We start from the raw sequence: 14550 nt of genomic DNA, 5'->3' as shown, positions 1-14550 counted from the left end.
TAAATACAAATGGTTATGTTTATTTAATCCTCCTTCTGTTACTCTAAAATTTGACTTTGATATGTGTATCCAGATATTATGGTTTAGTTTCAACATGGAGACAAAGAACACTATTTTAGAAAAACTAACCGGGATCAGTGCAAACAAGGATCGATCTCCAAAACTTTAAGAGCGGGATCAGGTACCATGGAGTAAGCATCCTCAATCCAGCCGCCATTTGTTCTTTTTCATGGTCGGGTAAACAGACAATCTAATCATAGATTGTGTTTGCTGATAAGGTTATTGTATCGACCATAGAACTTTCGAAATGATTAAGATTCTTTTATATCCTTGTTACTTCAACTTTTTGGTTAAAAGCCTGCCTTATTTTGAAATTGATCTCATGAAGAGCATGCGCTGACGTATCTTATCAACTGGGAGACAAAAATCTGGTATACAGGTGATAAATGTGTCGGTTATTGCTACATAAGTGATGAAAGTTGACAGATGAAGAGTTGCAGTTATCACGTTTATCATTAAGCTTTTGTGGGGTACCATTGACGTCTTTTTCTTGTATAATATCCAAATATGAAACAAATGAGCCAGACTCTATGGTGTCTAAAACATCTGGAAAAATGTAAAAGGCTGACGGATATCAGATGAAAAGTTCTTTCTTTTAATTTGAAGTTGAGCGACTGAAAAGTCGTGACATAAAAGCGTTTGGAAGCAGTCAAATGTTAGGTTTTCCCGAACAATTAACGAATACCTTACAAAAAATACACAAACAAGCCATTTCATTTTATAAACGCAATTTAAACATTCAAGTTATGTCATCTATATTTTAATCTAAAATTTGAAGACAGTATCAAAATCCAAAACACATAAATGACATCTAATCTGTCTTATTTAAATATAGAGAACGCAATTCTTACAAAAACATATTATTTATAGGTATACTTTACTGTTGTTAGTTCGTACATTAGGGACTCAAACAAGAAAAAAAACATTTAAGATACTTTGGAAATAGATATTTCAACAGCGAAGTATGCAACCAAAGAACACTTGTAGCAATTTCACGAGAATCAGGGATTCTAGAACTATGAAGACAATATTTAGAATGCAGTTATGAATTGTTAATGATGTTCTAGTGGCATGTTTGATTTCTGTAGAAGAATACTATCAAAAAAATTGAGTGAAATTATACCTCTTACGAAGTGGAATTTGACTGACAGTTTACATTCAATAAATAAATTATAGGATTTTCACTGTTGAATTTGAAATACGAATTTGTATTTTATGCAACTAGTTGTAAGAAAAAAGAATTTGAAAGTGAGAGAACTATTATATTGAAAATGACCGACATCAATTGTTACCAGTTAATGTAACAGGGGATGCTAACTGCTGTATGCCACTAGGTTCTACTCTGGTATAATCGTTTGTCACGTTAATTGCTCTTTGATATATTTAATTATAAATTCCACATTTTAATGCAGATAGTGAATGAAGTATTCTTTTATTGTTAGATTCATGTTTACCTTCATAATTACCAAAAGTAAATTAGAATGAAAAAAATTAATTATGCTTGTCATGTAATTATACGTGATAATTGTTCTAATTAAGCTATCTGTAGATGATGACAAGCTTTAAGGCCCTGAAAAATGTTTGCCGCAACGACTTTAGTCCTGTTTGACTGTATGTCAGATTGATAAATTGTATTTTTAGTAGAATGCGCCGTATATATATCATTCTTGTTTACCACAGTTAGGAAAAAGACTAAAAAATATTGGAAAAATATATAATAAATTAGAATGTGTATTATATACAGAACTGTCTTTAGAATATACATAGAATTTATTATCGAGAAAGAAACAGACATCTTGAAGTAAAATCTAAGGAATCGATTCCATTTGATCAGAGAAACGCACTTTCATTGCTCCGAAATTAGTTTGTAAATATGGGACATGAACTCGGAAGCATGTAGACGTGGTAGAATTTGGAAAATAACAGATGCCTTTACGGAAATGTGAGACTTCATTATATTAATCTTGCAGAGCCCAATATACATGTGGCTTTGGTTATGTTATATTTTCAAGGACAAAAGCTTCAAGCAACAACACCCACATCCCAAATTCGAAAAAGAACACAATGTATGTTTAAATGACCGGGTGAGGTACATAATAAACCAGAATTTAAAAAAGTGCAAAGAATAAAGTGCGATGATGCCCAAAAGGCCCTGCACTATACCGGAAGAAGAAGTAGAAGAATAAGGTATTTAAAAAACTGTGTCCATCAACTAAAGATACAGATATACAGAAAAACCCGTTTAGTACGAACACGGATATAGCGAATTCACGGATATAGCGAAGTTTTTCTGGGTCCCCGGCATAATTCTTAACAAATCTTTGTAAAGTTTTACGGTTATAACGAACTCTGATATAACGAATTTACGGATATAGCGAACTGGTTTTGAGTCCCGTTGAGGTTAAATATAATGAAGTTTACATCTTTTATAACGAGCTTTCCAAGATTATAAAAAAATTGATAAACTGAACTGACTTTATTTCCTTTATGCATTTGTATATAAAATTCTAATCATAATAAACACTTTAGTTATCTAAGATATGTTTTGTAACATTTGCTTTTCTAACATATTTGTTAGTAATACCTGAAGGAAAACATGCATATTGCTAATTCGCTAAAATTGTTATACAAATTTGTTATACGGATATAACGAGTTACGGATATATCGAATTAAATTCTCAGGTCCCCAGAACTTCGCTATAACCGAGTTTTACTGTATAGACAACTTAATATCAATTAGAAAATAGTCACCTCCATTTATTTATTGTTTCAATATAATTATCATGTTGAACTCAAAAAGAAGGACAACTCATCATCTGTTACAGCTGCTTCATATTTGGATTATTTTACTGACCAAAAGAGAAGATAAGGTCCAACTAACAACTACCGGTAAGCGTTACAAGTCGACTACAGTTTTTCAATCTTTTTTTTTGATATAATATATGAGAGCTATATTATATATATTTTCCTTATATGGACACGTTTGGAGTTCATGACCCATATTTTGATATTTAGATTTTAGTATCTGAAGTTATAGAACAATACCAAATTCAAACATTCAAGTTTTATTTTCAGCGTCATACATTAGGGGTACGACTGTAGATTTTATTGTATAATTAGTAAATAACCCAATTTTGACTCTATTTCATGATCCCATTTTACTGTTTTAAATTTTGGATAACTTTTATAATTTCATAATACATTCCAGCTTGTTTTTCCTCGATGAAATTGAATCTGTTGTTTAAATACGTATAATTAATTTGGATATAATATGTCGTTTAATAAAAATGTAATTACAAAAGTCTACGAAATGTTTGACTCATCCACAATATTTTTATACAGCAAAGTCTCCAAACATCAAAAGTGTTACAAAATAGGACTTCTATGAAATATTACGAAATAGATTAAAGTAAAATGTTGTAAAAAAAAGGGAGTTGGATTGATGAGAGGTGCAGATTTCCAAAATTGGATCTACAAAGTAATGAATTAATTCATAAATTTTTTGCTTATTTATTTAACGTCCCTATCGAGAAGTACTGCGCTCGTATTAAGATGTCATAACATGCCTTTGGATGATACGAATTAAGACTAAAAACTAGGAACTACATGTAAGAGCCACTGAGCCGTAAGGAATCTTTTAAAGGGCATCTCCTATTATGACCGGCAATCATTGGATCTCCCGTGGAGGACCGTTTTTCACGTTTCATAGGGGGACTTGATCCCATGAAATAAGGATTATCCCATCCCCCTTATTCCGCGATTTCCGAGCAAACGCTCTAATCACGTCTAGACATCTATCTTTGAAATCTCATATTCAAAAGGAATCTTTTAATACAGATTTAAATTATCATTATTTAGACTAAACGATATCTATCGACGGAAAATAAAGATATCTAATAAGAGAGTTATTAAAAACTTACATTGGTGAATATTGAACCTCGTTTGTTGTACTTATGCACTCTCAAGTTCGTATTAAGTATCAATACCTCATCCTCCTTTGCATATTTATTTATTAATTATAATTGAGAATGAGCATTATTTTGACTGAATTTTGAAATAAATATTTTCTTTGTAACTTTGGGAAAAATAAAAAAAAAAATAATTTTCTAACTTTTCTTGTTTGCTCAATAACACAAAGTACAAGTATATTTGTATCATGCTTTTAAAAGCAATAGCCTTTCTCATTGCCATGGAATTATAAAAAACAAGCATTTATAAGTTTTAGATCAGGATATGGAAACAGGAAATATCAGTTTTCAAATTTACTAGGTGAGATTGAGTGTAGAATTTTGTAGAGTTTTTGTAGATATTTGAAAAAATAATTATATAATGATCAAGGGTTTGAATTCAGTATACATCATATTTTATTTCATTTGTTTTGTATGACGTGAATATTCTGTTATATGCAAAAAAAAAGAAAGATTAAGAGATAGTGTTTGTTCTTTAATATATAATGCTTGTAGTTCTATCTGTTATTTCAAAACTTTTCATATCGAAGCAATTAACCTTAACCCTTATGAATTTTGATATAAAAAATTTGAATATCTTAAAAATATTTATAGAAGTTAGAAGAATATTTTACTCAACTATCAAAGTGATGAAGGGACACTTATTTTTTAAAATGACTAATTGAATTAAATTATTTATGATTATACGACAAAAGATACATCAGGTATCATGACACACATTCTTATAACAGTTATAAAAAGAATTTTTTGACATATAAAATTGACATTTTGATAGAAAAATGCGTAAATGAGATTTAAAACCGAATTAACAACATTTTTAAGTACACTTGAACTTCACATTCAGAAAGCTTTAAACACTTACGGAAACTGATTTTTTGGTATTGGAGAAAATATCTCATAAAAAAGGTGTGCATATTGAGACTTTGTCATTCATTTGAAACACATGGTACCTGCCTTATTTTCTCAGGAAAAATTTTAAAAGAAAATGTACTATTTCTGTGCAGAAATCACTACTGATTACTTACATTGAGAAAATTAATGAAAGAAGAATATGGAGATAACGAACAGTATTCAATATCAAAGTCCGTAAAACAATACAAAATAGGAGCAGAGTAGACACGGACCTCTGAAACATCAGAGGTGGGATCAGGTGCCATGGAGGAGTGAGCATCCCCTGCTGATCGGTCACACCCGCCGTGTGCTCCTTGTCATGATCGGGAAATAACGGAAAAATCCGTCGTCAATTCAGTGTGTAAATAATGGACTAACAATTAGAATGAAAAACGTCAGTCAGCATTTGACCCAATGATAAATCGTATTTGCGGACAATATCATTGTATCGATCATAGAACGTTCGAAATGATGACTTTAAACGAGACTGCTGATATACTTGTTTCGTCAACTTGTTTGTCAATAATTTACCTCGTTACTAGATCACTGTAATTGCATAAAACTTTCCTATACGTAGAACTCTTTAGTGTACAGTGTTTGGAGCTGCCTTAAAAAATTCAAATAAAAGCTCGTAAATGTAATAATTTTGTATTCCTTTATGTGTATTCTTTTGACTTCGGATCTACTTTGCATACGTCTTGTGAACATTATCTAAAAATGGCTTTACTGCAATCTGATAATTTAGAATGAAACGATAAATATGAATGAGAATTAAAATATATATCTGCTGCCGTAAAAATGCTAAATTTATATTATCCTTATTCGCTTCTTTGTATCAATCGGTCAACATTTGAAACTCCCTAAATAAATGCCATTTGATAGAAACTTTCTTTTGAAAAAGATACTTAATCTATATCCAAGGTTTAATTCAACCAAATAAACTTTGATTTTTTTTTAAAATATAACAATTATAATGATTATAAAGGGGTATAATAATATAAGTAAATTTATAAGAGAAACAGCGAATTTGTAAATGCATTATAAATAGAAAATGTTTACGATGATTTTTTTTATCTTTCGAAAAAAATATCTGCTTTATCTACGATCTATTAGCAAAACTAATCACTTTTCTTTACATGTGCCCTTAAGCTCCCCTTGTAAGGTGGCCATTATTTTTTTCTAGCAAATTATTATGTGTCAGAATCTATAATATCTGGTATTTAAAGCTGGCTGGGATATATCGAGTCGACATAAAATTTGAAGTAAATATTGTTAATTGATGAAACGTCTTCTGTATTAAGGAACAAACGGCGGGTGTGACAGGTCGGCAGCCAATCTCTCCTCTGATGTTTTGGAGGTCCATATTTGCTCCGCTCCGGTTTTGTTATTTGTAATGGACTTTGGAGCTCGAATACTATTCGTTATCTCCATTGAGTCAAAGTCACATAAAATGTTTTCTTCTTTTCTTTCTAGGTTTTGAATGAAACATGGGGGATAACGAAAAGTATTCAAGATCAAAAGTCCATAAAACAATACAAAAAAGGAGCAAAGAAAACATAGACCTCTGAAACACAGGAAGTGGGATCAGGTGTCATGGAGGTGTGAGCATCCCCCGCCGACCGGTCACACCCGCCGTGTGCTCCCTGTCATATCGGGAAATAACGGGAAAATCCATCGCCAATTCAGTGTATAAATAATGGACTAACAATAATGAAGAATGTCAGTCAGCATCTGACTCAACGATAAATTGTATTTGCTGACAAGGTCATTGTATCGACCCTAGAACTTACGAAATGATGATTTTAAACGAGACCGCTGATATTCTTGTTTCATCAATCTATTTGTCAACAATTTACCTTGTTTTAGAAATAGTTCATACGTAGAGCATGCTCTTACGTATCAAATCAACTAAGATACATATACTCCGTAAGTAGGTGATGATTGATTGATTGATTGTAGTATATTGTTTAACGTCCCTATAGAGAATTTTTTACTCATATGGAGACGTGAGGGGCTTCAAATTTAGACCTGTAGTCGGCACTCAGGGCCATTGAGCAGTGAGGGTTCTTTATCGTGCCAACGCCTACCGTGACACGGGACCTACGTTTCTAAGGTCAAATCCGAAAGACCCGTGACTTTCGATTCTAGTGCCGAGCGCTTGTCGAAGGCACAGTCACTACCTATGTTTACGTCTTAGGTATGACGCGGCGCCGCGAACGAGAATCGAACCAGGGCCTCCCGATCACGAAGCGAACGCTCTACCACTAGGCTACAGTGACCGGTAGCAGGTGATGAAGGTATATTGCTGAATAAGTAAGGGAAGTTGACGATAAGTTAAAGTCATCACGTTTTATCATAGAGCTTGCTTGTTACATGTAGATCACCATTAATGTTTTTTTCAAATAAAATATCCAAATATGAAACAGATGTGTCAGAGTCTGTGGTTTCTTTTATCTCAAACTCACCAGGGTATATCGTATCGACATAAGAATTGAAATTACCAGTGTTAATTGACAATACAATAAAATTGATTTTACTTCATATGAAGAAAACATGGTTCTGCTAACAGCAGGTCGAAATTAGTAACTATGAGAATTCGTCAGATTATTAGAAGACTCCAAAACAATATAGATATTGTCAATCAGAAACTTAAGTATCTTTTAAATATTAACTTCTTATTACTTCAGTGTACAATTAGTAAACAATTTTAGATAAGATGAATATTTTTATTTGATAAAGTGATATTCTCTAGGGTTATAAAATTGTTCCTTTCATCCTTTATTATAATAATATAATTCATGTAAGAAAAAAAATCAAACAAGTATTTAAAATTGGTCAAATACTCTAGAATACTGCTTTATATAAATTTGTATATATATACGAGGGTTATATCAAAGATGTAACAAATCGGTAGAAATTTTGAATCTTTCTAATAAAATGCTTTATACACGGTATCTAAATTTGAAGCAAATCGATCTCGTTTAGTAGTACTCCAATCATATTGTATTTATTACTGCTTCTCACAATATTAATACAAAGATCGTATTTGAAAAAGATCTTTAAAGTCTTTCACTCAACATTCAATTTTTATTTACAAAAATTATATATATACAATGTAACATTGTTCAAGGTAACAAAAGACAGGCAAAAATTATTATTATAATAATTATGTACCTCATTTATTGTCATTTCTTTACACATCCATACAATACAATTCAGTTTTGATTTTATATACGAGAAACTATATTTCTGATCACATAGATATATTACTTCGATGACTGAACTTGCTTCCTCGGTTTATGTATACGTTTACTTCACTTGGACGTTTTGCCACGCTTTCGTTTTCTATGCTGTTTGTTTTTCTTTTCAAATCAGCATGTGTTTCTGCATTGTTTGTTGTCATATCGGCACCCTCTTTTGCATCGCCTTAAATCGCGTTTCTTCGCAAATGGACGTAGATCACATATTTTCCTACAACTGTGAACCTCCCTTGCACACGTGTAGGAACAGGAGCATTCACTGGTGCACTCCTGGTACTCCCCGCCACAGTCTGTCAGACACTGCATCACTTTGATTTTACGAATCTGATTATTAATTTTTACCGCACGACACTCAGCCGAACATTTGTCTCTTTCAAGGAAGCATTTCTTCTCACATTTTCTATATCTCTTCTCCGGGGATGCATGCAGTCCGATGCAGCAGACACAGAGGATTAAAAGTAAACCGAAGAAAATGCCGTGAGACATGTCTAATACGGAATGTAGATTTTGTATGTTGTGGTCTGAGTAATACCGATGCAATTAAAGAAGCCTTAGAACTGATCAAATCTTACAAAAAACATGCCCTTTATACGTTCCCCCAAAAAAATTTCAATTCAATTTCTTAATTTATAATAATGATAATAGCGCAGGTCAATTTATGTTAAGTATAAGCAAGGCTAATTATAGTCAGCACTATTTTTATCAAGTTCTCGACCTTGTGGTCACCATTAATTAAATTAATGAACTGCTGAAGAGAACTACACAAAGAATTAACAATTAGCGTCTCCTTTTTATTAATATAAATGACAAAATCATTTACTCAGGGCAAATTAGTATTTTAAAAAGAATATTCAATAGGTAGACACCAGGAACTAACAATAACCAAATACAGAGCCAGTGGTTCTTATCATTTTTTTCTGGGTAAAGCATAATTATGTAGACATCAACAATTCACCAAAGTGTTTATCATTGGATAGCCAAGTTTATCTTTAAATATTTAATGAATATTCTCTCTAAAGAATTTAAAAATATCTCTGTTCTTGAATTCCTTATCATGTACTTAATTGATAACTGACCTGGAATGTTACGTATGATACGCTGTTACAGATTCCCTGTTGACCTTGAAAAAGGAAATTATCTCCATTAGTATATTAAATTATAATTACCACAAATTACATATAAATATATTTATTTATGTCATTCTAAACAGAATAATAAAAAGTTGGATTTATAGGTTTTCTTCCCTTATGCATACTAAGAGGATGCTGGTTAAATGGATCTTTATTTACCAGCCTTAAAGGAAAAGCAAAAAGACTGTCATATAAATTTAAATAATTGGAACTTACAGTATTAAATTACGTAAATATTATCTGAAAAAACACAAAGTGGATAAGAAAAAATTAATTTTAATTTATTAAATCATCATTTAATCATTAAAAGATTATTTCTTTAACAAGATTTGAATACAATAAAATTGTGATTTATCTTATTTATCCAATTTATTCTAGAATAGATTTTATATAAAAAAAATCAGTTTTACATCGTTTTTCTATCCCAAATTAAACAAAACGTCTTGTCTGTTCTTCATGATAAAATGTATTTTATTTCAGCAATTTTTAATATTTGAATATTAGTCCAGTTAAAATATGAATTCATAAAGAAAGTTTTATCGGGTGTGGTAAGAATATATTTTGATAACTAATATTGAGACTTTATCACGCGACGGATAATTGTAACTTTCATAAAAACATATCATAAAACCACGTTTAGCAAAGTGATAAACACATTTAATATGAATTAAATAACACATTCCAAGCAAAACTTATTACAGTTAATTACAGTGAATAGTTCTATATTTTGATCTAGAACTTTTCTAAGATCTGAAAGCTTTAAATCGCTTAAATTTTATATTAATAATGCAAAATCAGAAAGAAATGTGGATACAAATTTAATATTTTCCATTTCATTTGGAAAATATTTATACACGCATGACATTAAATAATCAAAACTTCATTCTGAAATGAATAGTAAAGGCACTTTGATTGAGTGTTTTAGTAAAATCTTTATTACTTTATTTAACTACAGCTAGCAGAGTAACTTAAAGTTAACTACATTACTTAGGTACTTTAATTAGGTATACAAAAATAATTTGTTTTGTTCTGCATATTAAAATTATACAGTATACTTTTGTGTGTGTGTTTTTTTTTTCATTCTGCATCTAAATCATACGGTACAAAATTTAGATATTTGATTATTTATTTTATCGTATATGTAATGTTTGAATAATGCTATTGATTTATGGAATTTGGAATTTATAGCAAATGTGTTTACATGGATTTTTATACTTGTTTATTTTTAAAAGTAATATCAAGGACAAATAAACACTAAAATAAAATGAAATGAAACGTGTCGTAAGGATGGTCCAGATATCAACATTGCAACGGCTCTACTTCCTCCCTCAATGGCCATTTCGCCCATGTTTTGTGTTTTTTTTGTTATACTAGTTGTTACAAATTGATAATGGTCGCAAAATGAAGCTGATTACACAAAACAGGTGTTGCAAAGTACAACTTTATTGTTTTATAATTAAGTTCACCGGACACTTGTTTTCATTGATAATAATTGATTTTCTTTCAACAACTGTTGAGAAGACTCATTGCGTATAATAATTTGAAAATATAATACCATTCTATTTCTGTAGTTTTGCAATAATTACATTTATTAGAGTGAACACTTGGAAGTTTTTTGTGAAGTGTACACAGCCATATACGACTTGTTTGATACTCCCATTCTTGCAAAGCAACCCGTTTCTGACATAGTCATTTAAATCGCTAGATTTAAACGCAATGGAGCAGCATTGGACAAAATGGATTGACATGATTTGCCAAAAACATTTGCATCCCCAGACTCTATAACAGCTGGCAAAAGCTCTACATTTGGATTGAGAGAGTTTTTCTTTACAGTTTTATTACAAACATTTGCTTCCATTAGATGCCGTTTTTTTGGCTATCATTTGTGTCTGTGAGGGGCATACCTGATATTGATCTTTATGACCTTAAACTGTCTATGATTTTAAAATTCTTGAGTGATTATGACATGTAGATAGAATTCCTATTGTTAACCAAATCTCTGTATCATCAATACATCATTTTACTAAAAAATCTTTATGTTCAATGTGTCACTAAAATTCTACTATTCGTTTCTCTTTTTAAGAGAATTTTATTATATTTCGAACTTCAAAAATTAATAAATGTACATTTTTGTAACGTCCATGGCTCATCATTTTATTCATTAAATTATGAACAATGTGGTTTTTTTAATATCTAAAAAGTTTTTTAAAAATACATTTTTAGTTAGATTTATTTTTCGTCGGAAATCATATTAACTTTCTTTGGATGGCCGATAAACTTTTATCTAATATCATATTTTTTTCATAAATGTAGATTTTACACAAACGACAACAAAGAAAATAATTATTAATAACAAAGATTAATAGAATATAAAATATGAGAAATTTACTGTTCTCTTGTGGAAAAGATTTCGATTATTAATAAAAATAACCAAAACATTTTCTAAAAATTGGCCATTGTCTTGCTTTGGTCAAAAAAGCAGAGGAAGACAAGATATGAAAACAAAAAACCAATTTGAAACCAATTACCATTTCAATACATATTTGATTTATATAGAATTTACATAGATACAGAAGTTTGAAAAACACGTGCACAAAATAGATTTAAGCAAGAAAAGACTTCATCCTTAAATGGCTGATGTCCATATATAGATCAGCAGTAATAGTTCCTGGTATATCTGTAATCTTGAAAGCGGTTGACATAATCCTTGTTAAGTTTTCGTCCATGTTGGTACATTGTCTATCGCCTTAAACACTTTTATATAGCCTGAACAATCAGCATTTGTTTCTGCAATTGTTGTTGTCGTAACGACAACGTCTTTGACAGCGTCTCATGTCTCTTTTCTTCTCAAAAGGTGTCAATTCACAAGTTTTTTGACAATTGATGACCTCAGCAGCACATATATAGGAACAAGAACACCCGTCTTCACAACGGTGAAGATCTGTTTGACATTCTGTGAGGCACTTAATCACTCTGAGTTTTCTTCTTAGATTTTTTATCTTAACCGTGCGACAATCGGCGGAGCAAGTATCACTGTTAATAGAACACTTCTTTTCACATTGTTTATATGCCACTTCTGGTGATGCGAGCAGTTCCAAAGAAAACACACAAAGGATCAAGACTAACACATTGGGAAAGAAGCATGTCATCTTTGTAGTTTACTTTAAACAACAAAACTTGTGAACACTCCTTGAAATGAACTTTATATACTCTTCTTTATATCACTTTCAACGAAGTGTAATTAATTGCCATTATTCTGCATCATTAAAAGGTTATCGATCAATTTCTGGTAAGAAGTCGGTTTTTTTTTTTACATTGATGCCATTTTTGTCTACGTCTTGTGGCCATCTTCTGGGGGAAATTTATCTCACGTGAATGGTATTTAACAAAAGCAAACAAAGAATGATTTTGAACGTGTAATTCACATGATATACCATTAGCTGTGTATAAATAAAAACAAAGCGCTTAAGAAACTTAATTGGCTACCGTTCAATATCCTTAACAGTAGATTTCTAATTTTATCAGCTTAGAGCAAAGGTAGGGTGACTCAAAAGAAAGACATCTCTTCAACAACAACAACAACAAAAAGGTAATTATCCCCCAACCAAATTTAAACGAACAATTAAAAAATGCAAAACGAAAAAAAGACAGGAGCTCAAGAAATACAATTCTGTAAAGAATAGAAAAATGAAAAAGAAATAATATACTTTGGTAAAATATTGAAAATATAGCAAAATGATCAAGGGAGACATGTTCCTAAAAAGGATAGTTTGCTAAATCAAAAAGAAAAGTTCTATCAAGAATGAACAAAATACCAACTTGTGGGTCTAATAATATGCAGGACCGGGGAAAAAAGTTTCACTGACCAATTCTGCTTTTCATAACCATGTACTTAGTCTATTCTTTAAGGTCATACGTAACGTACGAGGGTTGGCCAAGAAAGTCGTAGAGAATATTATAACATGTGAACATGCAACTTGCATACAAGACATAATATATTCAATGTTCCTGAAAATTGTGAATTCTTAAATAAATAATCTTTCATATTAAAAATTCAATAACGATTTATATGAAGAACCAATATGGTCTGTCGGTGCACGAACAAAATCCATAATAATTTTTGCATAAAACTGAAACATTTCCTTTTATTTCTTTGGTACTCTGTATAACATCAAACTCAGATTTAAAACAGTACTAGTAAAATCTTAGTTACATGTACAAGGTTTTTTTTTTTTTATAAAAAGGTAGCTTTTTCACTCATCATTTTTAAAGACATTCTTAATTTAAATACGATTGAATCATCCTATTTCTTTTCCAAAAAAAAAAAAAAAAAAAAAAAATAGTGAAAAGAATAAAAAAAAAATCGGCAACAGGGATCCTTGTAATGGTGCAAAAGTAAGAGTGATTCGGCTCACATTCTCAGTGAGTGGCTTTTTAATTAGCATTTTTTACCTTTTCTTCAAAATTGAAGTTACGCAAGACAGAAGTCGAATCAGATCCAATGATATACAGATCAGTCCATATATCGGTCATTATTCATGTATGTTAATATCACAGCTTGAATTTATCCGCCCAGTTTACTGACCTTGATTTGATTTTGGGACAGCAAATGAGAAATCAGGATTCACCGAGCAGATCTATTCTGGAAATTTCCTTATTTAAGCATAAATATCGCTGTTTACGAAAACATATAACATGTAATGAATTTATTTATCGCAATTAGTGATACCACACACTATCATTTATCAAAATCGAAATTTGTTATTCTAAATTCAAAGCACTTCTCATCACAAGGGAACAGTCATGTTATTGAGTTCAGTGTAAAGAAAAATTTACTTTGCCTGCAGTCGCCCATATTCAGAAATATATTTGTACCATTATGGAGATGCTGTGGAATTGATGCTCTTTCCAGAAATATCAGATTAAACAAGCAAATTAAAAGAATTGTGGTCCGTCCCCGCTTTCGGTGTCTTAGTGGTAATGTACATGTGAAATATAAAAGTCCTACCTCTTCTCATTCAAAATTTATGAAGAAGGTTAAGTTTTTGTGACAGACGGACAGACTGTCTGACGGACTGACAAACGATTGAAATTTAGTATCCCTTCGCTGGGGACAAAAAGATCGGAGAAAACAGAAAGATCGGATAACAGTTTAGGGGGTTTCAACTGCGCAATACTTTACGCATTATAGTAAAATAAATCTTATTTATCCTTTTAAGGCACATTTTTTCCATAAAATTA

At 31.0% G+C, this 14550-nt stretch overlaps 1 protein-coding gene across 1 annotated transcript in view; it reads right to left on the bottom strand.

Moving 5' to 3' along the window:
- The window catches only part of LOC134230245 (uncharacterized), a 57087-nt gene extending 50573 nt beyond the window's left edge, over nt 1-6514 (bottom strand). The window contains exon 1 of the mRNA XM_062712018.1: nt 6482-6514. Coding sequence (XP_062568002.1) covers nt 6482-6514 — 33 coding nt within the window. The remainder of the gene's footprint in view (nt 1-6481) is intronic.
- Nucleotides 6515-14550: the final 8036 nt, after the last annotated feature.

Source organism: Saccostrea cucullata, unplaced genomic scaffold (assembly GCF_032062105.1).
Source record: "Saccostrea cucullata isolate Sc308-1 unplaced genomic scaffold, CSIRO_AGI_Scuc_v1 ctg1322, whole genome shotgun sequence".
Taxonomy (NCBI): domain Eukaryota; kingdom Metazoa; phylum Mollusca; class Bivalvia; order Ostreida; family Ostreidae; genus Saccostrea; species Saccostrea cuccullata.
This window is presented reverse-complemented; position numbering and strand designations above follow the sequence as displayed.